Source organism: Cherax quadricarinatus, chromosome 1 (genome assembly GCF_038502225.1).
Source record: "Cherax quadricarinatus isolate ZL_2023a chromosome 1, ASM3850222v1, whole genome shotgun sequence".
NCBI classification, from domain to species: Eukaryota; Metazoa; Arthropoda; class Malacostraca; order Decapoda; family Parastacidae; genus Cherax; species Cherax quadricarinatus.
This window is the reverse complement of record NC_091292.1, coordinates 5685106-5712605: the sequence shown is the minus strand read 5'-3', so window position 1 is coordinate 5712605 and position 27500 is coordinate 5685106. Positions and strand designations below refer to the sequence as shown.

At 39.2% G+C, this 27500-nt stretch overlaps 3 protein-coding genes across 6 annotated transcripts in view; 1 reads left to right on the top strand and 2 right to left on the bottom strand.

Annotated features, from left to right (window-relative positions):
• The window catches only part of LOC128705167 (probable ATP-dependent DNA helicase HFM1), a 163062-nt gene extending 152467 nt beyond the window's left edge, over nt 1-10595 (bottom strand). Inside the window, exons 1-5 of the mRNA XM_070086427.1 lie at nt 10588-10595; nt 3976-4054; nt 1789-1940; nt 1331-1401; nt 605-688 (exon numbers count right to left, since the gene is read on the bottom strand). Coding sequence (XP_069942528.1) covers nt 605-688; nt 1331-1355 — 109 coding nt within the window. The 5' untranslated portion in view covers nt 1356-1401; nt 1789-1940; nt 3976-4054; nt 10588-10595. The remainder of the gene's footprint in view (nt 1-604; nt 689-1330; nt 1402-1788; nt 1941-3975; nt 4055-10587) is intronic.
• Nucleotides 1-27500, bottom strand: part of Bet5 (blocked early in transport 5) — a 550922-nt gene that overhangs the window by 309994 nt on the left and 213428 nt on the right. The window lies entirely within an intron of this gene.
• LOC128690837 (uncharacterized) overlaps nt 10923-27500 on the top strand; it is a 480921-nt gene continuing 464343 nt past the window's right edge. For 2 of the 4 annotated variants that reach the window (XM_070089601.1, XM_070089495.1), the window contains exons 1-5: nt 10923-11050; nt 14997-15202; nt 16930-17133; nt 19209-19402; nt 21330-21507. In XM_070089601.1, the coding sequence (XP_069945702.1) occupies nt 15017-15202; nt 16930-17133; nt 19209-19402; nt 21330-21507 (762 nt within the window). In that variant the 5' untranslated portion in view covers nt 10923-11050; nt 14997-15016. Of the gene's footprint in view, nt 11074-14996; nt 15203-16929; nt 17134-19208; nt 19403-21329; nt 21508-27500 lie in introns of all 4 variants that reach the window. The other 2 variants (XM_070089551.1, XM_070089646.1) reach the window with 2 other exon arrangements.

Genomic DNA, 27500 nt, shown 5'->3' with positions numbered 1-27500 from the left:
GGTTGTTACGACCTGACTTGCAGAACTTCCTTGATATGTTGCGCCAAGATAGTGGCGATTGCTAAGAAGTCCGCCAACACACCACAGATTTTCAGCTCTCACTCCAGAGGTAAGGAGACCCACCACACCATTAAATATGGTCCCAAATGTTTCTCTCGTCTCATAGATAATTGTCGCCAATGCCTTTTGGTTTCATTAGTTATCGCTGGACGAGCCAAACCAGTGCCTGACAATATTCACCACTTTTTAATATTCACTATGCGTTACTACTGCTCACTGACAAGATGGTATAACTAGTGCAACTCACTTAAATTCAGTCTTACTGCTGGACGGTTGCTGTTAGTAAGCAAATATTAAAATAATGTAAATGAACTTTTTACACATTTACTAATGTTATTACTATTACATTCATGTGGGCACTAAACCCTTGGAGGCATATAGCGCATGAAGGAAGGTTTAATTCCTTAGCTCAAGAGCTCCTTGCGGGCGTCTGAGATCCTACCTTGAAGGGGATTTACAAATGTTATGGCTGATAACCATGTAAATTCTTAATTAGGCACTGAATACATACTGACGGGTGTGAGATAGAGGACTAATTTCTCACCTGAGTGAAATACATCCTGGAACACTGTTGACTGGACGATGTTGAAGTACGGGAACTGGGAGAAGAGTGAACGGTACCGCTCCGCTGTCGTCAGTCAAGGTCAAATTTGCTTTATCATAATCATGGAAAATGTTAAACCAGTAAGGGTCATACAGAGCCAGGGGACTGATGTAATCAAGTTTGATCGAACGGAAGGGTAGTTCCCATTTTTTAGATCAAGAGCCCTTCACCACCACCAAGGCAACTCTCCCTCCCTCCGCCAAAGATATAAGATGATAAAGGATGAGTAAAATAGCTTCGTTGCTAACTTACTTTCAGTCTTTCACTTTTTCTTTTGGCATAAAAAAATCATTCGCAGCATTACTAATGTAATATCTGCTGAGCATAGATTATTTACGCTCGAATATCCTAATTTTATACAGTCATATTTTAGTCCATATTTTCTTTCTCTCCTTTTATACATTATTTCATTCCTACACTACAATCAATTGACTTTTTTCAGATACTGTCTTTGCTCACGTTCAATACTTTATTTTCATCTGTTTTATCAACACCGTCAGACTTCACTAGTCATTCGGTCTTATTCCATTCCTCTCTTGTAATTTTCGCTATCTTCCTTTGCCGTAGGTACAGGAAATTTCTCTCTCATCTCCACTTCTCACTATTTCTGCAAAAAAAAAAAAAAAAAAAAAAAAAAAAAAAAAAAAAAAAAAAAAAAAAGGATACGTATTTCGGACACAGGTCTTAGCATGCCGGCTGTGGTCCTGTTATCCTCTAATGCTGTACGTCGACTCTCACTGCAATAAGAAGATAATGTTCAGTTGACCCTATCAGAAGGTATGTATTAAATTAAAACTGTTACAGTCGCATTACTCAATATGCTACAAATTTGTGTGTAAAGGTAAAATCAAACCGTTACAATCACGTACTGATTATTCTGTAAATCTGCTGAAATTAAAATATTGAACAATACGCGAAATCCATCATGAGATACATAGTAGTACAATATTTGCTTATTGCTACAAGGCCTAAAAAGTGCCTTGACAACCAAGGAAAGACTTTATTTGCCCATTGTGTGTGTGTGTAACGATATTTTACTAATTTTAAAGGCAAAATCTTACAGCACCTACATGGAGTTATATAGGCTAGTGGTGAGGTTTAACTTTAGAAAAACTGAATATTACCTGACTGAATTCTGCCTATGATGCGAGTGGTGGTGACTTTGTTGCCACGAGACATGGTGAACATGATCACCGCCGTCGCTGACAAAATTTAACTGTGGGTCTTCCCGCTGGAGGCTCCCTGGCCGCCAGCCCGACGACACATCTTCCCATACCTGCACCAAACAGTATTATTATTTATTATTATTATACTCATAGCATTTGGCTTACTCTTCACTATTTTTAAATCTTTCAAGAATATTTACTTCAATGTTACATGGAAATTTATTTCTCATCTACAACTCTACTGACAATCCAATACTCTCCCATATCCTTCATAAATCTAAATTTACCCAATTTCAGTTCATTAGTGAATTTTACCCTGATTATATATTTTCAGCATTTATTTATTTCCCATTCATATATTCATTTTATCTGTTTGCAAGCTTTAATCATAACCCTTTTCTTCCCTTCCATTCTAAATCTTTAAAAAAAATGTAGACAATGTCATTCTCGCCGGATGATTCCTGATATTTGGCATAACATTGTTCTTCCCTCAATGACACTACCTGGGAGCTTGTTCTGCTCATCTACAGCTCTGTTGCCCAACCAGTACTTCCTATTATTCCTTCTAAATCCAAATTTCTCAAACTTGAATCCATTGCTGCGAGTCCCGGCATGGTTAAGAAATTTTCAAATGCTATTTATATCTCATTTTTTTATTCCTGTTTTCCATTTGTATATTTCAATCCCATCTTCCCTAATTCTACGCTTTTCCAGAGAATGCAAGTTCAGTACCTTCAGTCTATTTTCGTAGGAAAAATTTGATACATGGAATCAAGGGGCTTTTGGCATGTACACCAACGACTATAATTCCTTGTACAACTATGTATCATGTCTTAATAAACTACGTATCTATCTATAACTTCGTTATCCTTCTCTGAAAATTTTCGAGCGTTTTATGTCCATTCTGTATTATGGAGAATGGAACTGAGCAGCATAATCAAAATGAGAACTAACCAAAGATATATAAAGTTGAAAACCTAGGACTCATATTTAATTCCTGATATGAAGCCAAGAATTCTATTAGATTTATTGCAGATGTTTTCTCCATATGGTAATCGGGCGAGCTTTATTGCGAATACTTATGCACTGTTGTCTTGGTTTAAATTTCTGCTAACTAGAACCCCTAGATCTTTTTCGCATTCACTCTGACTAGAATCTACAATACTTAGCTTATTAGTGCCTTAGTTATTTTGTTTTCCTAAGATTAAAACCTTACAGTTGTCTGCATTGAATTTCATCTGCTACTTCGACCACATCAACCTATCCCAGGTCACGCTGTAGCCTTTTTGTCCGCATCATAAATTATTTGACGCCTTATTTTAGTGTCATCGCAAACTTATTTATGTTGCTTTTTATTCCCTCATCAATGTCCTTTACGTAGATTGTGAACAAAAGGTGTTCAAACAATGACTCCAGCGGATCACTCGTAACCAATCCCATTCCGTTTTTTTATTGACATCATTAGGCAAACCGCGATGAGCGTGTACCTTTTTCCCAACACTTTAAAATTTGTATCCCTCGATGAGACCCACAACTGGCAAACTACACCCAAGTAGTACAAGTACAGGTATATTAATGCCGACCGATATTATTATTATTATAATCAAGGGGAAGCGCTAAACCCGTAGGATTATACAGCGCCTGGGGGGGGGGATATGGAAGGCATTCAGGCGTAATTCGGGGAACTGGAGCACAGATCCAATTCCCTAAATCAAGAGCCCCTCACCAACATTAAGGAACCTTCCCTGAGGGATGCCGACCGATAGACTGGAAATAGACACATGCGCAATCAAGACATTTGTGGACGGAGACATTTCTTGTTTGCTGCACGCAGTAAGATTGAAAAGGCGCTCAGTGATGAGACGTCTCCTTAAATATCGTTTTATTAATGGGGGAAGGGGAAATCAAGTCAAATTCTTTGCACCTCCTTAAGGGTGTTTTTCAATAATGTTTTGATTGTGCATGTCTTATTCATACAGACGGGTAATTTTTTTCTGTTAGGTGGGCTGGATCAGCCACCAAGCTAACCGAGACCTTGCGAATGAAAGTCCAGTGCTCTCACCACTGATAACATCACCCCTACAAACACACTGACCTTATGGCTTCTGAGAACGATAAAGATTGACCAGGCAGGGCAGCACAAACCTGATGAGGCAGCTGGGAAGGCAGCTGTGACAAATCATCATCGGGTGGTTGCGCCACTTCAAGAGGAGTCTGCCAGTTCCTGTAAATACGTTGACACATTACAAGCAGTTGTACAGTAATATACACCAAGAGCAGAGCCAACAAAATAACCTATATTTAATGAATCAAAATTAAAGAAAGTTGTGGGGTGAATGATAGCAATCATCCTGGAAGGTACTAACATCCGGTCTTGAGTGTGGAACAAGCATATTAAAGTACTCCAGTACTGTACAAAATAGGGCATTTCGAAGAACCAAATTATAAATTCAAGCAACGAGTACTGTGAAACATTGTACACTACATAGAATAAAGACAAACAACTTCTAGTAAAAACCTATCATATTCTAACAGGATGAAGAGCAAATATGAAAAATGAAGGTTCATATTAGGCTAGAAACCTCAATTTATCTAGTCAAAACCGAGAAATACTGGAAGCGCTAAACTTGCAGGGGTCATATACTGCCTGAGGAATCGGAGGCAGATTTGATTCAGGGCAAGAGAGGGTAGATCTAACTCCACGGACCAAAAGCCCTTCACCTTTATTACATTTATAAAGGTGTGATAAACTAAGTAAGTTTATTTAAGTACAGGTACACATATGTACAATTATCATGCATAGTAACCTGTAAATTACCTAGGATAACCCAAAAAAGTAACTTATTTCCACTTGGGTCCTTGTAATATCTTACTTAATGCCTAGCTGCAACTTACATTAGAAATCAGTTATGATTATTATAATAAAAAAGAAGCGCTAAACCTACAAGGTTCATACAGCGTAGCGTAGTTATGATCATGACCTTAAAAATTAAAACAGCTAAGTAAATCAACTGTGTGAAATCAATTAAAGAAAATTATTACAAGCATGGGGAGCGCTAAACCCGTAGGATTATACAGCGCATGTGGGGGTGGGGATGGAAGGTATTCAGGCTCACATCAGGGAACCAGAACACAAGATCCAATTACCTAGATCAAGAACCCCTCACCAGCGTCAAGAAACCTCAATTAAAGAAAAAGGAGATAGAATAAGAATATTATTATAATAAAAAAAGAAGCGCTAAAAAGAACAGACATAGCCCCACTCCACAAAGGGGGCAGTAAAGCAACAGCAAAGAACTACAGACCAATAGCACTAACATCCCATATCATAAAAATCTTTGAAAGGGTCCTAAGAAGCAAGATCACCACCCATCTAGAAACCTATCAGTTACACAACCCAGGGCAACATGGGTTTAGAACAGGTCGCTCCTGTCTGTCTCAACTATTGGATCACTACGACAAGGTCCTAAATGCACTAGAAGACAAAAAGAATGCAGATGTAATATATACAGACTTTGCAAAAGCCTTCGACAAGTGTGACCATGGCGTAATAGCGCACAAAATGCATGCTAAAGGAATAACAGGAAAAGTCGGTCGATGGATCTATAATTTCCTCACTAACAGAACACAGAGAGTAGTCGTCAACAGAGTAAAGTCCGAGGCAGCTACGGTGAAAAGCTCTGTTCCACAAGGCACAGTACTAGCTCCCATCTTGTTCCTCATCCTCATATCCGACATAGACAAGGATGTCAGCCACAGCACCGTGTCTTCCTTTGCAGATGACACCCGAATCTGCATGACAGTGTCTTCCATTGCAGACACTGCAAGGCTCCAGGCGGACATCAACCAAATCTTTCAGTGGGCTGCGGAAAACAATATGAAGTTCAACGATGAGAAATTTCAATTACTCAGATATGGTAAACATGAGGAAATTAAATCTTCATCAGAGTACAAAACAAATTCTGGCCACAAAATAGAGCGAAACACCAACGTCAAAGACCTGGGAGTGATTATGTCGGAGGATCTCACCTTCAAGGACCATAACATTGTATCAATCGCATCTGCTAGAAAAATGACAGGATGGATAATGAGAACCTTCAAAACTAGGGAGGCCAAGCCCATGATGACACTCTTCAGGTCACTTGTTCTATCTAGGCTGGAATATTGCTGCACTCTAACAGCACCTTTCAAGGCAGGTGAAATTGCCGACCTAGAAAATGTACAGAGAACTTTCACGGCGCGCATAACGGAGATAAAACACCTCAATTACTGGGAGCGCTTGAGGTTTCTAAACCTGTATTCCCTGGAACGCAGGAGGGAGAGATACATGATTATATACACCTGGAAAATCCTAGAGGGACTAGTACCGAACTTGCACACGAAAATCACTCACTACGAAAGCAAAAGACTTGGCAGACGATGCACCATCCCCCCAATGAAAAGCAGGGGTGTCACTAGCACGTTAAGAGACCATACAATAAGTGTCAGGGGCCCGAGACTGTTCAACTGCCTCCCAGCACACATAAGGGGGATTACCAACAGACCCCTGGCAGTCTTCAAGCTGGCACTGGAGAAGCACCTAAAGTTAGTTCCTGATCAGCCGGGCTGTGGCTCGTACGTTGGTTTGCGTGCAGCCAGCAGCAACAGCCTGGTTGATCAGGGGCTGATCCACCAGGAGGCCTGGTCACAGACCGGGCCGCGGGGGCGTTGACCCCCGAAACTCTCTCCAGGTAAATATAGAATACCTGGAGTTTACCTGGAGAGTTTCGGGGGTCAACGCCCCCGCGGCCCGGTCTGTGACCAGGCCTCCTGGTGGATCAGCGCCTGATCAACCAGGCTGTTGCTGCTGGCTGCACGCAAACCAACGTACGAGCCACAGCCCGGCTGATCAGGAACTGACTTTAGGTGCTTGTCCAGTGCCAGCTTGAAGACTGCCAGGGGTCTGTTGGTAATCCCCCTTATGTGTGCTGGGAGGCAGTTGAACAGTCTCGGGCCCCTGACACTTATTGTATGGTCTCTTAACGTGCTAGTGACACCCCTGCTTTTCATTGGGGGGATGGTGCATCGTCTGCCAAGTCTTTTGCTTTCGTAGTGAGTGATTTTCGTGTGCAAGTTCGGTACTAGTCCCTCTAGGATTTTCCAGGTGTATATAATCATGTATCTCTCCCTCCTGCGTTCCAGGGAATACAGGTTTAGAAACCTCAAGCGCTCCCAGTAATTGAGGTGTTTTATCTCCGTTATGCGCGCCGTGAAAGTTAATATAGGAAAAAAATGAACAAAGTTAAGGAACCATACAGTCCGGGGGAATGTTAGGCTGTCTGGTTCAATCCAAGGTCAGATCGTCTTCCTTGGATTTAGATTATTATAATCATGGGAAGCGCTAAACCCGTAGGATTATACAGCGCCCGTAAGGGGGGAGGAAGGTATTCAGGCTCAATTCAGGGACCCGAGACTGTTCAACTGCCTCCCAGCATACATAAGGGGGATTACCAACAGACCCCTGGCAGTCAAGAAATTGTCAAGCAGAATGTCGAAGGCATCTTCAAACGCGACAACCACCAGTAGCTACACTGCACCGATTAAGGCAAGAATTAATTAACTTGATTAGTCATCATAAACGGGACTTATGGAAATTGCTAGTTTTTCAAGCTAATCAGGATAAACGTGAACCAGCAAACTTTTGGAGTAAGATCCGACAACTTTTAGGGGCAAAGCACAAGGCTCCTAACTACCTAGTTCATACCTTCACTGATGAGGATGATGAAGAAGTTGAAATTAAACTTGACGATCCACAGGACCAGGCTAATTTGATGGGTGACGTGTGGGAGAAAATTCTCTCCCACAATCACAGTCGTCAGTTTAACAATAATCATTATCAGTTGGTAAATGAATGGAGAGATGAGAACTTGGATGATCTACAACCACTACCTTCCATCGATACTTCAACTCTTGAAGATACCCACCCGTTTACTAGACCTATTACATTACTAGAGATGAGCCAGGTTATTGGAAGAATGCGTAATAGAGCCCCTGGCCTCTCTGGAATAACAATGAAACAAATAAAGTTCCTTCCCAGAAATTGTAAACAGTCTTTGGTAAATATCTTTAATGCCATCTTGGCCTCAGGACATTTTCCAGTGGTTTTTAAGACTGCTAGGATGATCTTTCTAGGTAAGCCCAATAAAGACATTCACCAACCTGGGAACTATAGACCTATATCTTTACTTGAAGTCACTGGAAAAGTTCTTGAGAAGGTCATTTCCAACAGATTGAACTACTATATGGAGTTTAATCACTTTTTTACTGAAAAGCAATTTGGCTTTAGAACACATAGAGGCACCAATCATGCAATAAATGTTATTTTCGATACTGTAGCAAGTCTAAAACATCAGGGCAATCTTGCCTTAATTGCCACCAGAGATGTTCATAAAGCTTTTGATAGCTTATGGCATGATGGCCTTATATACAAACTCACTGACCTACCAGACCATAATTGGACTTTCCTCAGAGTAATATATAATTTCTTAACTCAAAGAAAAATCATTCCCACCTTTCATGGCAGGTCGACTGAGCCTTTTATACCGACGGCTGGTGTCCCACAAGGTTCTTGCCTCAGTCCACTTCTGTTCAACATTTATGTGAATGACCTTCCTCAACCAGAGTTTAGTGATACGATTGTGACACAGTTTGCAGATGATGTTATTCATGTCGTTTCATCAACTCCGGTAACAGGAAAATACAAGTATGAGAGAGTCATAGAAAAAATGAATATTGAACTTCGTCGAACATCTAATTGGGAAAAGAAGTGGAGAATTACGACTAATCCTGACAAGGTCCTTGTTAGCACGATAGGATGTTTTGCATCAACAATTGACGATAAAGGAGGTATCTCCATCAGAGGTACACCTGTAGCCATTAGAAACCCTAACACGATTTTGGGATACGAAATAGACAGGCTGCTCCACTCAACATCTCATGTAACTAAAAAGATCAACATAGCCAAAGCCGGTCTTAGCAGTCTCTTTCGATTCAATCAAGCCCCTCAACATGTCAAAAAACATCTGTATAAAATGTTAATAAGACCTATACTTGAATACCCTTGTGTCCCAATGTCATTAACAACTAAGACAAATATGCTACGGTTACAAAGGGTCCAGAATAGAGCTCTTCGCTTCATTACCGATACCAGGAGGAGAGACAGAGTAAAAATGGCGGATTTACACATACAAGATATTACAGCCATAAATGTACGCCTTGACACCCTAAAAAAGAAACAACTCTATACAATGCAAGAACTATACATGCCAGATAGAGAACATCCTATACAAGTGGTAAATACCACGGATTATAGCATCAATACTCCTCCTCACAGGACTCAAAAAATGACTCTCCCACAGAGGGTTTGTCGTTTTATACATAAAGATGATTACCCTCGACCCATAATATTGAGCAACCTCCCTGATGAAGAAGATTGGGTAACACCAGAACCCTTCTATGTATACTGAGTACATCATCGCCCCCAATTAGGGAGACATCTTATATAACAACTTAATGAAAAAATTATGCTATTTACTATGGCTGGACACCACCTGTAAGAAGCCATTGTCACTGAATTTTATAAACTGGCCAGAAAATTATTGCCTTCACTGTCGCATAAATATCCGTTGTGCAATCGCGAAAAAAAAAAAAAAAAAAAAAAAAAAAAAAAAAAAAAGCAATTGCAACTTGTATAATTACTACCAATTCAGAGTCATGTGCTTATATTCTGTTATATCTATGTGACTGATGGGTTAGTCTTATACCTCTTAAAGAATATCTTATCATTTCACATACACTTTTTAAATTACACCAAAGTGGTTGGGCCACTTACCTTTTATATCCTACCTCTCTCCCCCCTCCCACCCTTTTCCAAAATTTCTATCCTTACCCATCCTTCTTCCTTACCCATCTCACCAAAGCTCTGGTCTGGATACCGAATACCTGGCAGTCTTCAAGCTGGCACTGGACAAGCACCTAAAGTCGGTTCCTGACCAGCCGGGCTGTGGCTCGTACGTTGGTTTGCGTGCAGCCAGCAGCAACAGCCTGGTTGATCAGGCTCTGATCCACCAGAAGGCCTGGTCACAGACCGGGCCGCGGGAGCGTTGACCCCCGGAACTCTCTCCAGGTAAACAGATCCAATTCCCTAGATCAAGAGCCCCTCACCAGCGTCAAGGAACTTCCCTTGAGGGGTCCTTGGATTTAGAGCCCCTCAGCTTCACATGAACACCAGGACATTTAAAACAACCCCTGGTAGAATCAAATCAAATCAAATCAAGTTTATTCTCTATAAGGGTTACAACGTGGGGTTTACAGGATTTGGATATTGTGTGGTTTACATGTTATAAAATACTAATTCAGTTCGATCCATGGGGAGGGGGAACAAAACTCCTATTCCTTGGATCAAGAGCCCCTCACCGGCATCTAGGACCATCCCTTGAGAGCTGTGTATTAAAATTAATACCAATCGCTAAACCCACAAGGGTCATCCAGCGCTGTGAGGGGAGCTCAACACACTTTTAAGAGCATCCCACAACCAACATTGCTGCAGCAACCTCTGCAACATTTCTCGCTAGCCTCGTCATGCTGGTCCACCGCTGGGCTTTTCACAACAAACCAAAATTTCCAAAATCATTCGCGCATTAACCCATAAGAAATGAGATGAGAAAGCAACGTAGAAGAGGAGAGGAGAGAAGATGAATGTTGAGAAGCACAACACACCCTCTGGTTACCGCCATCACTCAACACTAAACTTTTACCCGCCAAAGCTTAAAACTTTAATGAAACTAGTAATAATATTAGTATTAATAATACAATTCTACTATTCATAATAATTAAAACATTTATTTTAAACTGTACATTTATGTTAGAGTGTTGCGTTAATATTTTAAAGGAGAAGAGCTAAAAAATAATTGGAGTTTCTTAGGCATTACTCGTTACATTTCAGTAGTCCCAGAGAAGCAGGTAATACTTCTAATAATTAAATACGTATATTTAAACTGAGTTTTTATTATTTTTTTTCTTTTTTTTCGACTTCATATAAAAATTAGTGTAAGGATGAATGGCTGGGTCAGTGTTTTGAGTGATGGAGGGAGAGTTGCTGTCGGGTATCTCTTCTTTATCTTCAACACTGCCATTTTTACCTTTTTGAATCCTTCAAGACGTCAATGTTACCTCCCTGAGGGTAATTATACTCTGCTGTGCTTGGTAATGAGTTTTATTCCAGCCCTCAAGCTTGTAGAGTTGTATTCAGGTCTCCCATGAGCCTTGGCCATTCTCCTGACAATCCATGTTTCTTGTGTCATGTATTAGAAAGTTGGTGGGAATATTGTGCTCGAGAACCAGAGTGCGCCACAACTATTAAATAAGCTATCCCTATTCAGACTGCACGTCACCACTTAAAATTATAGCCGGGAGATGATTCCCGTTTCAAGTTCTGAAAAGTTAGGTCGTGCTAGTTAGTTTTAGTTTAATATGTTTATTATGCACCCCATACCCATCCTGTGGGCGGTAGTCAAAAGATTACAGAGGTACATAATGGGTCCAGGGACTTGGCCTCAAAGTTTTGATGGCTGAGCAAGTTACAGAGGTAATGAATTCACATTTTACAAAGGTAATGAACTCCAGGTAGGTCTAGTCACAATCATGACAAGTTACAAAGGTATTAACAGATTATAGAGGTACACAATGGGTCCAGGGACTGGGCCTATTGAAGTGTTTACACTTCCTAATAATATCCTGCACGCTTATTAACCAATCAAGTGTAGCACTTTCTTTTGATTATAATAATAGTAGTAAATTCTTCGAGGATGCCTGGAAGGTGAAAGGAACTTGATCCAAGAAATCGGAGCTACTCTCCCTCGGATAGAACCTGATTGACTCTCATACCCCAGGTGCTGTGTGACCCTTACAGATTTAGCGCTCTCCTATGGGTATAACAGTAATTCATTACTAGGAGAGGAGGTATGACCCTAACAAGTTTAGTGCTTCCCTATGAATGTAATAACAACAACAATAATTAAAATAATAATGTAGTTTTAACACTGCCTGAAATGCTTTGTATTTCCAGTAGCTTTCAAATAAATTTGGCCTTTGATCTAATGAATTGGAGCTTTCTTTTTTATTTCCCAAGTGCTGTATGATCCTTATGGATTTAACGTTTATCCCCGTGAATATAATTATAATAATAAAGTGCATTTGTCATTGCCTTAGGTATGATGTAAACGTTTAAAATTTGATGACTCACTTTATCATATTTATGGTTATTTTAATTTTTAAAGTACTGTATGTAACAAATTCTTGTGCAAAACTCATAACTGTTGACTTGTTTAACCATTTAAATGTTGGGCTTCAGGTCCTAGACCCATTACAGTGCTCATCATTCAAGTACACCAGCCCCCACTCTAAAACCATAACCACAAAATAGGTCATTCTTAGTGCCTTAGGACATCTTTTATCTGTCTAGGAAGTAGTTATCACACATTCTTAAGATTTTGGGGGATAAATTCCTCTACAACTCATGTATGGCATCCTAAAGCCATTGGGATAAACTGATATCCTTTCCCTAGATATCTCTGTAACAGCTCAGAGGTTCTCAATGGGGTTCAAGTCTTGGGAATATCCTGGCCAGTCATTGAAGAAAGGTACCTCACAGACACAGTTACATAGATTATCATACATAGCATAAGTGTAAAGAACCTAGGAAAATCCAAAAAAGTCAGACAAAGTGACTCATTTCCATTGGGGTCCTTTTAATACCTTATTATTATACTATAAAGGAGATATATTAGGAATAAGGTAAAATTTGTTATTTATATTTACATGTGTGTTAGCTAAAAAAAATAAAAAATCATTCTCCTCTCTTTCTGTCACTACATTCATCAGGCACCTTTTGGCTTTCTTCTTGAACTGGCTTATGCTTTGACATGTGCAGGCAATCTGTTCCATTCCTTTATTGCTGTACAATAAAAGGTGTTTGAAGCCTGGCCACTGACTGTGGGTAAGCAGGTGAGAGATACGTACATGATAATATACATTTGGAAGCTTCTGGAAGGATTGGTACCAAACCTGCACACGAAAATCACTCCCTACGAAAGCAAAAGACTCGGCAGGAGATGCAACATTCCCCCAGTGAAAAGCAAGGGCGCCACGAGTACATTGAGAGACAACACAATAAGTGTCCGGGGCCCAAGACTGTTCAATTACCTCCCAGCATACATAAGGGGGATTACCAATAGACCCCTGGCTGTCTTTAAGAAGGTACTGGACAGGCACCTAAAGTCAGTACCTGACCAACTGGGCTGTGGTTCGTACGTCAGCTTCCGGCCAACAGTAACAGCCTGGTTGATCAGACCCAGATCTACCATGAGGCCTAGTCTCAAACCGAGCCATGGGGGCGTTGACCCCGGAAACCCTCTCCAGGTAACTACGAAGTTGTGCTCTCTCCCCCTAGTACTGGTACATGAAGCTACCAAGCAGCAGATTTCATGGTGTGGCAAGCAGCAGAGTTTTGCATAAAATCCCTTCATTGCTCTGCATGAAAGATTCAGACATAATAACAGAGCAATTCTAGGTATGTTATTACAGTTAACATTAGTATTTTTTTTTTCTTTTTTTTAAGGCTTCCCTGGATGTGCTTTTGATGTGAGTATGTCGTCAACATTGTCCTCAAGGAACCGATGCAGCCACATCCTCACTGGATGCTCACACACATGCTGATGGATTCGATCTTTGCAATTGTCTTCTGTCATCAGCGCCTTATTCCTGCCCATATTAATTAGTCAATAGCCAGAAATGTCCAACAGACTTGGCTCTCAAGACCACTCGGTACAGGGCTCCCATGGACACAAACCATCCACCACACAAGCCTGTAGGGCACTTAAGATGCACCCAATAGCCTTAAGGAATCCTTACATTCCTGTTTCTAATTACATTGTCTCATTGACAAACCTTCCAGGTTAAGGTATTACTCAGCACATTGCATTATCTCATTGACAAACCTTCCAGGTTAAGGTATTACTCAGCACATTGCATTATCTCATTGACAAACCTTCCAGGTTAAGGTATTACTCAGCACATTGCAGTACTTAAGTGATGAGCACTGTATGTGCCTCTAAATTTTTCACTACTGCCTTAACAGCAGTGATACAAGCCTGAAGTCAGACAAAAAATGTTTAGTAATGCAATGCATGACAGCACTAATTGATGACGTTGTTTTGAGCTGAGTTTTTAGTTTTTTAACTGAACATTTTTACTTTTGCTTTACCAATTCCTTCTCATACTGTACTAGTACTCAGAGGCACAGCAAGGATTTCAACATCATAAGATGCTGAAAACTTAAGAAATAATTTTTAAAAACATGTTTTTTGGTATGCATGGAAAATTTCTTTAACTGTTGTGCTTTCATGGTCATTGGCCAGTATAATACAGTGAAAATTAGCCAGCAGCTGAAAAAATATAGAAAAATATTTGCATCTGGTGGGAGCTTTAACCACCTTAGCTCCCCCATAACCCCCATGACTCTGCCACTGAAACTAGACATAATACAACTGTCCACTCTTTTTAACAATGTGTAGCTCTTCATAATTGATGCCTTCATTACACTAATAAACATTGAAGTTCATTAGAACATTGCTTTAGGCATAGCTACAAGATATTAATATCTTTAGACTAAAATATATTTTGCATAACAGTAACATCTCTAGCTCTGAAGGTATTCAAGATTGGATTCCAGACATTTATTAGGTAATTATGCAATCTTTATGATAAAGACAGCTAATGTACTACTAATCCTTGTGTCCATAATGTATTTATCATATTTTTGTTTATGAATACTTTTACAGAATGTCTTTATCTTGAACATTACATCTGCATATTAAATTAGTATTATATAGGTCCTTTATTTACAGATCTATTTCCTCTACATCCAAATACTGTATACATTTTCTGATTACAGTACTAATTTTCTTTTTGGATGGGAAACTCATGTCGTATTTGTACAAGGTTTCTAAGAAAGTTTTTTTTTTCAGACGTATTGAAGTATAATTTGCTAAGCTTTTACAACACAATGCATGATGGCTGAAATATTACTATAATCCATAAAAAAGGAGGTTTTTAAATGCTTGTTTCAGTTTGTTAGGTGATATCAACAATGAATAGTCGAGATGAAAATCCCCACAGAAAGAGAGTGAGTTTGTTGAGCATCCTCAGCTCACTTGAATCAGCAGATGAATTATTTAGTACATTAAGAAATATTCTGCTCCAAGCAGCATCAGGGAAGAAACTTCCTTCTTGGTTTCCCGATGGAAGTAGAGCAGTTTTACTGTGGACACAAAAGGTACTGGCTAACTGTAATAAATATTGATTTTTATTAAACTGAACTGTTTGCCAGCTGTTTACCTTAGCACACATAGTACAGTATAGTGGTCTATACAGTAGACTGTACTCCTTATAATATGAAAGAATTTGATTTTTTTTTTTTTGCCAGTTTTTTTTTAATTTTTAAATATAAAATATTGAAATAAATAATTTTTGTTTTCTTTTAAATATACATACTATAGGTGCTATAGTGAATGGGTTAACTTAAATATAAAGTTACAAAAATTAGTTATGCACATAATTTCAGTCACACTTTAATGAGAACTTAGCAATAAAGTTATTACATGGTTGGCATCTTGAGCTAGCAATTTTAGCATAGCAATTTGCTTTGCTAAAATATATTCAAAACATTCTGCACAATGTTTTGGAGGAAAACCTAGTATACATGGAGTATATCTAGAGGGTATTCTGAGGGTCACCTAGGCTATTACTGCTGGCCACGTACAGACCAGCATATGAACCACAGCCCTTAGGTGTTTATATCTGATTAGCTGGGCTGTGGTTGTATGTTGTCTGCATATGGCCAGCAGTAACAGTCTGGTTGATTGGGCCCTGACCCACCATGAGGGTCAATGCCCTCGTGAACCAGGTCACGGGGGCATTGACCCTCGGAATACCCTCCAGGTATACTAGATATAATGGCTATAAAAATTGAAGTACAGGTCGACCATCACTAATCCGGCAATCAGTTATCCGGTTCCATCAGTAATCCGGCACTAATTTTGGCTATCATAATTTCAAATTTCATCATTATGCTGACTCAAATCATTATATTGACTCGAATTTCATCATTATACTGACTCAGAAATTGTGCAGATGGCTGTAAATACACAGCAGCAAGCCAGTGGAGAAGAAAGCAGTTATGAAAATGAGGAAGATATAGTAGTCTCTATTGATAGGTTAATTAAGCGTATTCTAACCTAACCACTCTGTAATCTGGCAAATTCACTAATCCGGCATACTACAGGTCCCAATGATGCCGGATTAGTGATGGCCGACCTGTAATTTACAATTTAATTTGACTTAAAATTAAATTTGTTAAACAATTAAAGGCATTTACAAGCTATATACAGTACATGTTCTTCTGAACAATTAACACTTATTTTGTTTGCATTATCATACAGTAACATACCCCAGAGCTATATGCAATCCCATCCCACATTTGCTAGATAAGTATTTAATAATAATAATAATAACAATCTTTATTTCTGCAAGTACATTATACAGCTTATACAGGCCTAGCTGACAGCAGTGACTTTGGAAATTTATTAGTCTTAGTTGTTACTTGGGAGTTGCTCTATCAGTATTAAATAACCCCACAATAGGATGTGCACTAATTGTAAAACATTCAAGCCAGTGGTATGCATTTGTAAGAAGAAAAGTTAACATTCTATAAAAATTGTTCTCTTCAAAACATTAATTTTTTTTACATACTGACTGTCTCCCACCAAGGTAGGGTGCCCCAAAAAGAGAGAATATGCATTTGCTGTCATTCATTCAGTCACTGTGTCAGTAGCTGTCTTGCCAGAAGTGTGCAGACGTTTTGAATGACACCCCAAACAGTAACCTCCCCATCCCTCCAGAAAGGTTAATGCATTTTCTTTGGGTTGGCAAAAGATAGGCACCGAGGCGAGGTTAAAAAAAATAAAAAAAAATTGTCAAACGTTCTATTTAAAACTCTTATAGGTAACTGATCTGGAACATGTGCCATCAGCATGTTACTTGGTGCAGCTATTGACCTCATATTCAACTACCAGTAGCAATGAAGAGGTTAATTTTGATACAGTCATTGAGGTTTATCTTCAGATGATTAACTTTGCAGCAACAAAAAAGCCTCAGAATGAGTCTTTCCAACACCAGTTATGGCATGCTCTAGCTGCATTGTTTTTTGTAAGTACTAAAAATGGTTTGTAAAGTTTATTTGACTTGTACTAAATCTCTGTTGCATATTTTTATATCTCAACACTGGGATTGAAAAGGTAAGTGTAGTAACCATGAGAAGTTTTTAAAATCTAAGGTGTAGGAGAACTGTTGTCTGAAATGAAATCACTTTAAATAAGAAAAAAAGGCAATAAGTATTTCAGCGAATCATTTGGGTTTATTGTTTCTCCCCTCTCCTAACATATACTATATATATATTAACTGATTTGTGGGTCACATCCAGGAAGAAAGTTATGCAAATGTGCTAGAAAATTAATCTTGTTGGAAATTGCATCCAAAGTAAAATGCTCGTGTAAGAAAATTCAAGACTTGCTGGAAGTATCCAAGGCTGTTGATATGAACTAGTTAATGAATGTATGTGGTACATGTAGGTGTGGAAGAAATAAGCAAAAGAGAATTTCGTGGAATATATGGGATGGCAGAGAAAAATAGATTTGATGTGAAACAAATCAAGATTTATACTGTAATCAACCATAGTTTAGGCATCTGGAGAGGATTCCTGATGATATGTTTGTAAGAGATATGCAGTAGGGTAATTATGGGTCAACAGCCTATTTCATGGAAAGGAATATTAAAAGGGTATCTCAAGATTATGTTATATAGGCCTACCTGAAGCCTTTCATATCATGGCCACTACTTAATAGGAGAGGTCACTGGGGGAGCAAGGTATTATAATTTAGGATTAGCAACAGACATCAGTGAGAAGAGACCAGTGCATTTCCTAATGAGAAAATCATATATGAAGAGGGTTTATACAGCTTTCAAATTTTTTACCGCTAAAATGCAATCTAAGATACAACTCTGCAATGGGATGCTGACAGCTCAAGATTGGATGCGAGGCTAGGTACACATATAAGACAAATAGCTTTTCTCTAACTAGCATCAAGAGCATGAATAAGAGGAGCTTACTCCAGTGCCAGAACAGTCCTCTACTGAGCTTTCTGTAAAACTGAAGTGAGAGAAAAATTATTGTGTAAACTTAGAAAACCTGGTGACACACAGTCTTACCCAACACCCCTCAGCATCTAGATGCATAGAGACATGATCAGTAATCTCTACTATTTCTCGACGAAAATTGTTATTCAGGGTGATGTAAATGAACCATTTAGCAGATAGAAGAGTAAAGCAGGAATTGTACTTTTAACAAATATATAAAATTCATTACTTTTCTGTTACATAGTATACAACTTTCTTTGTACGATGTATCGGTAGTTCAGCTGATCGCTTAACTTTTGAAATTAGTGATATAAAGGTAAAGATAAAGATTTCTTTGTAAAGGTTACAATGTGTAATTACAATTTTGGTTTGCTAAGTACAAAGAAAGCCATTATCATGCCGGGGCATTTTGGGCAGACTAATCCTAGTACACGGTAACTACTTAAAACTAGACAAGATAACAGTACATAGACACTACTTAAAACTAGACATGATAATAGTACATAGAAACTACTTAAAACTAGACAAGATACTAGTGGTTAACTTGATTACAATCTTATTTAAACTTAATATTAATGCGAGGTAGTCAAGGTGGAGGTTTATAAGAATAATAATCTTGTAGTTGCACACAGTAAAAGCAATATTACAATTAATTGTTCAGGCAGTAATATTTCATGGATTGGCAGATGTTTAATAGCCTAGAGGTCACATACTATAACTAATTAGAAGTTGTTTTGGTTGATTTGGTTAGTATTGAGAGATAGGATGATTTTTTTTTAGCAAAGTCCTAAATTCATAAGTAGTCAGGGGATCCTTTACTGGTTCCTGTAGAGAGTTCCAGATATTTGGAAACTTTGTGCGCATAGCATTTTTGCATAGTGTGAGACTAACACGAGGGATGTTGAAGAGTGCCTTATGCCTTGTATTGTGACTACATTCTGTTGTAACTATCAAGGAGAACTTTAGTAGAATTTAATGTTCTGTATTTGTAGTAGGCACAATAGTATGAGTGTATGTCTTGTATTTTTATGTACTTATAACTTAAACATGTATTGTGAAAGTAAATAAATCCACTTGAATTTTTTCAGAGCCTCCTTGAATATCATCAAGATATTGTTTCAAGTCACTTTTGTGATATGGGCAGAAGTTTAATGAAGCCCAGTTTAGATTCAACTAAGCCAATAAATCTTAGGAGTAAATGCCTAAAGGAGCTCAATGAACTAATGAAGCTGTTCCCAAATGAAGCTCGTGATACCTTCAGGAAGAACTGCAGTGATCTTTTGTGAGTTTTATAAGCACTTACTTTTCTTGAGGTTAGAAATTGATTGTATGTTTATTACTTGGTGTGTGTCTAATGTAAGTACTGTATAAACCATACCCCGGCCGGGATTGAACCCGCGGTCAGAGAGTCTCAAAACTCCAGACCGTCGTCTGTAAAAACTTGCATTTGTGGTCACAGTGGTGCCTGTGCTAACCTTCCTATGGTGTAGAAATATACCTAGTTGGACGAATCTTATTGTGGCTAGCTGGTCTAGTGGCTAACACGACGGTCTGGAGTTTTGAGACTCTCTGACCGCGGGTTCAATCCCGGCCGGGGTATGGTTTGTTTGCAATCGTGTCATTACGATTTCGTGAGTTAAGTACTGTATAATAATACTGCTATAAAACAAATACTAACCTTATCATTAAGGGTTCTCAGACCATATTTACACAGCAGTGTACATTATGGCCAGAATTCATACTTGAATATGTCATTCTTAATAAAAAGTAATTCTGTCTACTGTATGTTTAAGGTCCTTTATGTGCATTTTCTATAGACCAATAAAAAGTGACCCAGTTCCACAAAGTAGGATGGTTTACTTTTTTTATTTTAACACAGGGAAGCTTTAATATTGTCCATCTCCATCTCATACTGTCTGAAAATTTTCATTACTACTACTTCACTACACCACCCCTTCTCTCACTAGATCACCTTAAGGTGGTGATGGGGTGGGAAATATTTGTGAACATGAAGTAGAAGAATTTAGTGAGAAGAATTTAGAGGGTGGAGAGGAACAGAAGGGCCCTCTACTTCATTTTTTTTTTTTTTTTTTTTTTTTTTTTTTTTTTTTTTTTTTTTTTCAACAAGTCGGCCGTCTCCCACCGAGGCAGGGTGACCCAAAAAAGAAAGAAAATCCCCAAAAAGAAAATACTTTCATCATCATTCAACACTTTCACCACACTCGCACATTATCACTGTTTTTGCAGAGGTGCTCAGAATACAACAGTCTAGAAAGTATTTTCTTTTTGGGGATTTTCTTTCTTTTTTGGGTCACCCTGCCTCGGTGGGAGACGGCCGACTTGTTGAAAAAAAAAAAAAAAAAAATGAAGTAGAGGGCCCTTCTGTTCCTCTCCACCCTCTAAATTCTTCTCACTGTTTGGTATGTCATTTTCATGTCATACATGGTCTTTCTGTCTTCCAGTGCCATCAGGTTTAGCTCCTTTAATTTCTCTCCTCATATCTCTTAACCTTTAGCTGACTAAGGATCCAGCATATTTTTTTGATATAAGTGGCGGAGGTAGTTTTCTTTTCGAATGGTTTTTGGGACCTGATGAGCTGTTGTGTGAGCAGGGTAATATTTTGTGAAGGGATTCAGAGAAACTGGTTAGCCGGACTTGAGTCCTGGAAAGGAGAAGTATAATGCCTGCCTTTAAAGGAGGAGTTTGGGATATTGGCAGTTTGGAGGGACATCTAAACTGTTGTATCTGAGTCCCTCTGTAAAGACAGTGATTATGTATGAGTGATAGTGAAAGTGTTGAATGATGATGAAAGCTTTTTCTTTTTGGGTTTTGCTTTCTTTTTGGGTCACCCCTGCCTCGGTGGAAAATGGCCGACGTGTTAAAAAAAAAATTCTTTTCATCTGTATTTGCTAGGACATACGACAAGTGGCTTGAATATGGTTTGTGTTTTGTAAGTAACTAACTTTACATTTTTGTATTGAGAGTAAATTAGTCAGGATTATAGCCAGATAGCATAAAATTGATAATGGTTTCAGCAACTGTTTATTTAAGAGGCTGATTAATCAGATCATTCTAATGCTTTATAAATCAACATGCCAACTCCACCTTTCTAACAGTATAGAATTACCTTATTGCATATTCAGGGTTCTGACAATACAGTATAAATTTTAATTTTGTTTACTTTTTCTTTATCTCTTCATTTACTGTAGTGTCCATCTGCCAAGTCTTCTGCAAGAAATTGGTGACTATGATACTCAAGCCACCATTGTGGAAACCATTTACCGAATGACCACAGCACATGAAAGAAGCCGGTGCGTTAGCCGCTGGTTTCCAGATCTGGATTTTACTCTCCAGTCACTTTTTATCATGATAACAGAATTTGACCCTGTGAGTTTTTTTTATTATTTTCGTTGTTAGTATTTGTAGTAGTAGAAATAATAGTACAGCTTAATACTTCTAGAGCAGAAATTTATTATATTATCTAAACTTGCCTAGTGTGCAGTAGCTGTCCAGGTTTAGTAAACTATAGGGTCCCAGGTTACAACAATCAGACTATAGCCATTTGAACATATGACATTAGCATTTTAACAATAATAATAATAATAGTTAAAAATAGGAGATTAGAGTTATTAAAAATGGAGAGTTAGAGGTATCGGGAAGATGGAGGGAATATTTTGAGGAATTGCTAACCCTTTCAGGGTCCGTGCTGTAGATCTACGGCTTTATGTTGAGGATCCAAACCGTAGATCTATGCCATGAGCTCAGCTCACTATGATAAGCTGTGAGCGGTAAATTTGGGCCTAGATATGAGAGAATACATCTATGTGGTATGTGTGCACCACATAAAACAAATCCTGCAGCACACAGTGCATAATGAGAGGAAAAAAAACTGAGATCATAATTTTCGATTAAAGCAGCAACTTTGCAGTGTTTTTTCGTATGTTTTTTTCATGGTTGTACGTATTTGCGATTTCTTGGTCTCTTTTGATAGACTGGAAGGTATACTACAGAAACAGAGATGATTTTGATTGGTTTTTAGTGTTGAAAATGGCTTGAAACTGATCTCAAAGTAGCGGAAATATTAAATTTTTGCCAATGTTCAAAAATAAATAAATGACCTCACACGTCTAATACACGCCAGCTGGTGGGTCTAATATACGTTCACAAATGTGCTGATATTATTTATACAATTATTACAATATTGCATGACAGTAAATCTTCTATTTTTTTATTTGAATAAAAATTCATTATGTGAATTAAAAATTAAAATGGAATTCATTTGTAAAGCCTGAAAACATAACTAATGAACAGAGGAAATGTTAGTTTAGTGCCAGGAATGCCTGCATTGTTTATTCTGGACCCTATTTTGAACTTTGCACTAAATTGGCCAAATTACCAATTTCTAGTCAATTTATTTTGTAGTTGAAACAGCTGAGTTGGCGATTTCTTGTGCTCAATCGAAAGAATGGAAGTGATACTAGTGAAATACCTAAGAATTTGATCGACTGGAATAAGGTAATTGGCCTAAAATGGGAGTAAAAGTCGGCAAAATCGCCGATGCATAAATATCGATGACACATCAAAATTCACGAATGCATAATTTCGTTAATTTTCCATCAAATTTTGTACTTTTTGTTTTATTACTTTCAGAAAAAGATTCTCTACCATTTCATAAGAAAAAATAACAAAATTATTTTTTGAAAATTCTTGGACACTGGTGCACACTTTGAAATTTGGCCTCTGGACCCTAAAAGGGTTAAATGTTGATGAAGATAGGGAAGCTGTGATTTCATGTATAGAGCAAGGAAGAAGAAAAGCCAGTTGTGAGTGTGGGGGAAGTTTGTGAGGCAGTGGGTAGAATGAAAGGGGGTAAGGCAGCTGGGATTGATGGGATAAAGATAGAAATGTTAAAAGCAGGTGGGGATATAGTTTTGGAATGCTTGGTGTTTTTATTTAATAAATGTATGGAAGAGGTTAAGGTACCTAAGAATTGGCAGAGAGCATGCATAGTGCCTTTGTATAAAGGCAAAGGTGACAAAAGAGAGTACAAAAATTATAGGGGAAGAAGTCTGTTGAGTATATATGGAAAAGTGTATTGTAGAGTTATTATTGAAAGAATTAAGAGTAACAAGGAGGCTTTAGGAAAGGTAGGGGGTGTGTGGACCAGGTGTTTACAGTGAAACATGTAAGTGAACAGTATTTAGATAAGGGTAAAGAGGTTTTTGTGGCATTTATGGATTTGGAAAAGTCATATTACAGGGTGGATAAGGGGGCAATGTTGCAACTGTATGGAATAGGAGGTAGATTACTGAAAGCACTGAAGAGTTTTTACGAGGATAGTGAGGCTCAGGTTAGAGTATGTAGAAGAGAGGGAGAATATTTCTTAGTAAAAGTAGGCCTTAGACAAGGATGTGTGATGTCACTATGGTTGTTCAATCTATAGATGGGGTTGTAAGAGAAATGAATGCTGTGTGGGAGTTGTCACAGTTGCTCTTTGCTGATGACACTGCTTTTGGGAGGTTCTGAAGAGAAGTTGCAGAGGTTGGTGGATGAGTTTGGTAGGGTATGTAAAAGAAGAAAATTAAAAATGAATAAAGGAAAGAGTAAAGTGATGAGGATAACAAAAAAGATTAGGTGACAAAAGATTGGATATCAGATTGGAGGGTGAGAGTATAGAGCAGGTGAATATATTCAGATATTTAGGAGTGAATGTGTCAGCAGATGGGTCTGTGGAAGATGAGGAGAATCTTAGAACTGATGAGGGAAAAAAGGTGAGTGGTGCACTTAGGAGCCTGTGGAGACAAAGAACTTTCTCCATGGAAGCAAAGAGGGAAATGTATGAGAGTATAGTTATACCAACACTCTTATATGGGTGTGAAACATGGGTGGTGAATGTTGCAACAAGGAGAAGGCTGAGGGCAGTGTGTGGTATGAATATAATGCAGAGAATTTGTAGTTTGGAAATTAGGAAGAGGTGCGGGATTACCAAAACTATTATCTAGAGGGCTGAGGAGGGGTTATTCAGATGGTTCGGACATGTAGAGAGGATGGAACAAAAGAGAATGACTGCGAGAGTGTATAAATCTGTATTGGAGGGAAGGCGGGGTAGGGGTTCGCCTAGGAGAGGGTGGAGAGAGGAGGTAAAGGAGGTTTTGTATGTGAGGGGCTTTGACTTCCAGCAAGCGTGTGTGAGTGTGTTAGATAGGAGCGAATAGAGACAAATGGTTTTTAGGACTTGACGTGCTGTTAGAGTGTGAACAAGGTAATACTTATGAAGGGAGTCAGGGAACATGACTCACGAAATCGTAATGACACAATTGCAAACAAACCATACCACGGGCGGGAATAGAACCCGCGATCAGAGAGTCTCAAAACTCAAGACCGTCGTGTTAGCCACTGGACCAGCTAGCCACAATGAGATTCGTCCAACTATGTATATTTCTACACCATAGGAAGGTTAGCATATGCACCACTTGCATTTGTGGTCACAGTGGTGCCTATGCTAACCTTCCTATGGTGTAGAAATATACCTAGTTGGACGAATCTTATTGTGGCTAGCTGGCCCAGTGGCTAACTCGACGGTCTGGAGTTTTGAGACTCTGATCGCGGGTTCTATCCCCGCCCGTGGTATGGTTTGGAGTCAGGGGAAACTGGCAGGCCAGACTTGAGTCCTGGAGATGGGAAGTACAGTATCTGCACTCTGAAGGAGGGGTATAACTCTGTCTGACTTTTTTGGGTTATCCTAGGTTCTCTACACATATGCTGCTATGTATGATAATTCTATGTAACTGTATTGTGTATACCTGAATAAATTTACTTACTTACTTACTTACTAACTGTAGTGTAAGTGCAACTCTGGCAAGACAGTGATGGAGTGAATGATGAAAGTTTTTCTTTTTCGTGCCACCCTGCCTTGGTGGGAGAAGGCTGATGTATTAATCAAAAAATATAAAATAATAATAAGTTTGGAGAGCATATAAATCTGTAGGGGAAGGAAGGCGGGGTAGGGGGTGTCCTCGAAAAGGTTGGAGGGAGGGGGGGGTAAAGGTGGTGTTGTGGGCGAGAGATTTGGACTTCCAGCAAATGTGCGTGAGCTTGTTAGATAGGAGTGAATGGAGACGAATGGTATTTGGGACATGATGAGCTGTTGGAGTGTGAGCAGGGTAATATTTCGTGAAAGGATTTAGGGAAACCGGTTATTTTATATAACCGGACTTGAGTTCTGGAAATGGGAAGTACAATTCCTGCACTCTAAAGGAGGGGTTTGGGATATTGGCAGTTTGGAGGGATATATTGTGTATTTTTATACGTATATACTTCTAAACTGTTTTATTCCAGGCACCTCTGCAAAAACAGTGATTGTGTGAGTGAGGTGAAAATGTAGAATGATGAAAGTACAGTGGACCCCCAAGTTTCGTGATTAATCCGTTCCAGAGAGCCTGGCAAAAGTCGAAATTCACGAAACTTGAAACCATTTTCCCCATAAGAAATAATAGAAATAAAATTAATCCGTTCCAGACACCCAAAAATTCTTTCTTTCAACACACCGGCCGTATCCCACCGAGGCAGGGTGGCCCAAAAGGAAAAACGAAAGTTTCTCCTTTTACATTTAGTAATATATACAGGAGAAGAGGTTACTAGCCCCTTGCTCCCGGCATTTTAGTTGCCTCCTACAACACGCATGGCTTACGGAGGAAGAATTCTGTTCCATGACTCACGAAATCGTAATGACACGATTGCAAACAAACCATACCCCGGGGTATGGTTTGTTTGCAATCGTGTCATTACGATTTCGTGAGTCATGTTGACGGCAGTGAAGGGACTTGAGCTAGAGTTCGTCACGGCCACGCTAGCTGGAGATTCGTCTGTAAAAACTTGCATTTGTGGTCACAGTGGTTCCTGTGCTAACCTTCCTATGGTGTAGAAATATACCTAGTTGGACGAATCTTATTGTGGCTAGCTGGTCTAGTGGCTAACACGACGGGCTGGAGTTTTGAGACTCTATGACCGCGGATTCAATCCCGGCCGGGGTGTGGTTAATTCTGTTCCACTTCCCCATGGAGACACCCAAAAATATTAAAATAATTTTTTTTTTTTTCAAATTAAATTAAGATTTATATACTGAAATCTATGAGAAATCAAGTACATGCATATAAAAAATAATAACATTACACTTACTTTTACTGAAGACTTCTGGGTGGATGGAAGATGGGAGGAGGGGATAGGAGGAAGGTGTACACTATTGTTTGGAAGGAGAATCTCCTTCCATTAGGAGCTCAGGTAGCAAGTCCTTTTCTGGGGTTACTTCCCTTCTTCTTTTAATGCCACTGGGAACAACTTGAGAGTCACTGGACCCCTGTCGCACAAAATATCTGTCCAGAGAGGTCTTTTTCTGGCATTTCTTTAAGATTTTCCTGAAGTGGGACACAATACTGTCATTGTACATGTTGCAGATATGGCTTGTTTCAGCTTGGTCAGGGTGATACTTTTCAACAAAACTTTGCAACTCATTCCACTTGGCACAAATCTCCTTAATCTTTGAAGAAGGCACCTCATCCACTACCTCTTCCTCCTCTGAAGCAAGTTCCTCAGCTGTGGTCTGATGCTGTTCCAGTTGAAGCTCTTGCAGTTCGTCAGTGGTTAGCTCTTCCCTGTGGTCCTCCACCAACTCTTCCACATCCCTGTCACTCACCTCCAACCCCATGGACTTGCCCAATGCCACAACACCTTCCACAACAGGCAGAGGGTCGGCAGGGACAGGGTCTGCCTCAAACCCTTCAAAATCCCTCTGGATCGTGTTCCTCACTTTATTTACCAAAGGGCTTGCACTAGCTTTCCTTGGGTCCATGATGACTTATTTAGCAGTTGCAAGCACAAAAAACAATGGATTATTATGAAATGTATGAACCCGCGGGGTGATGGTCACGTGTTGGTAAACAATGGCACACTGAGCGTGAATGACGTGGGAGACTGGCTTGGTGTGTGTGGTGATGGACGGATGGGTACTGGACGGTCGCCGAAACACGAGTCTAATCACCAAACTCGAGGCAAAATTTTGCCAAAAAAACTCGCTGAAGGTCGAATTTCACGAAAGTCGAGGCTGCCGAAACTCGAGGGTCCACTGTATTTTCTTTTTGGGGATTTTCTTTCTTTTTGGGTCACCCTGCCTCGGTGGGAGACAGCCGACTTGTTGGAAAAAAAAAGAAAAGTTTGGATTTTATAATTCTTAAGTGCCTGTTTTTGAGAAATTCATAAGGACTCTCACATCAAACCATATACACAGCAACGACACTTAAAAGAATACTGAGGCTTATATTCAATAAATCAAGAGTGACAGTATGATCAATCAGGTCATAAGCTCTAGAAAGAGGTGCGCTTTC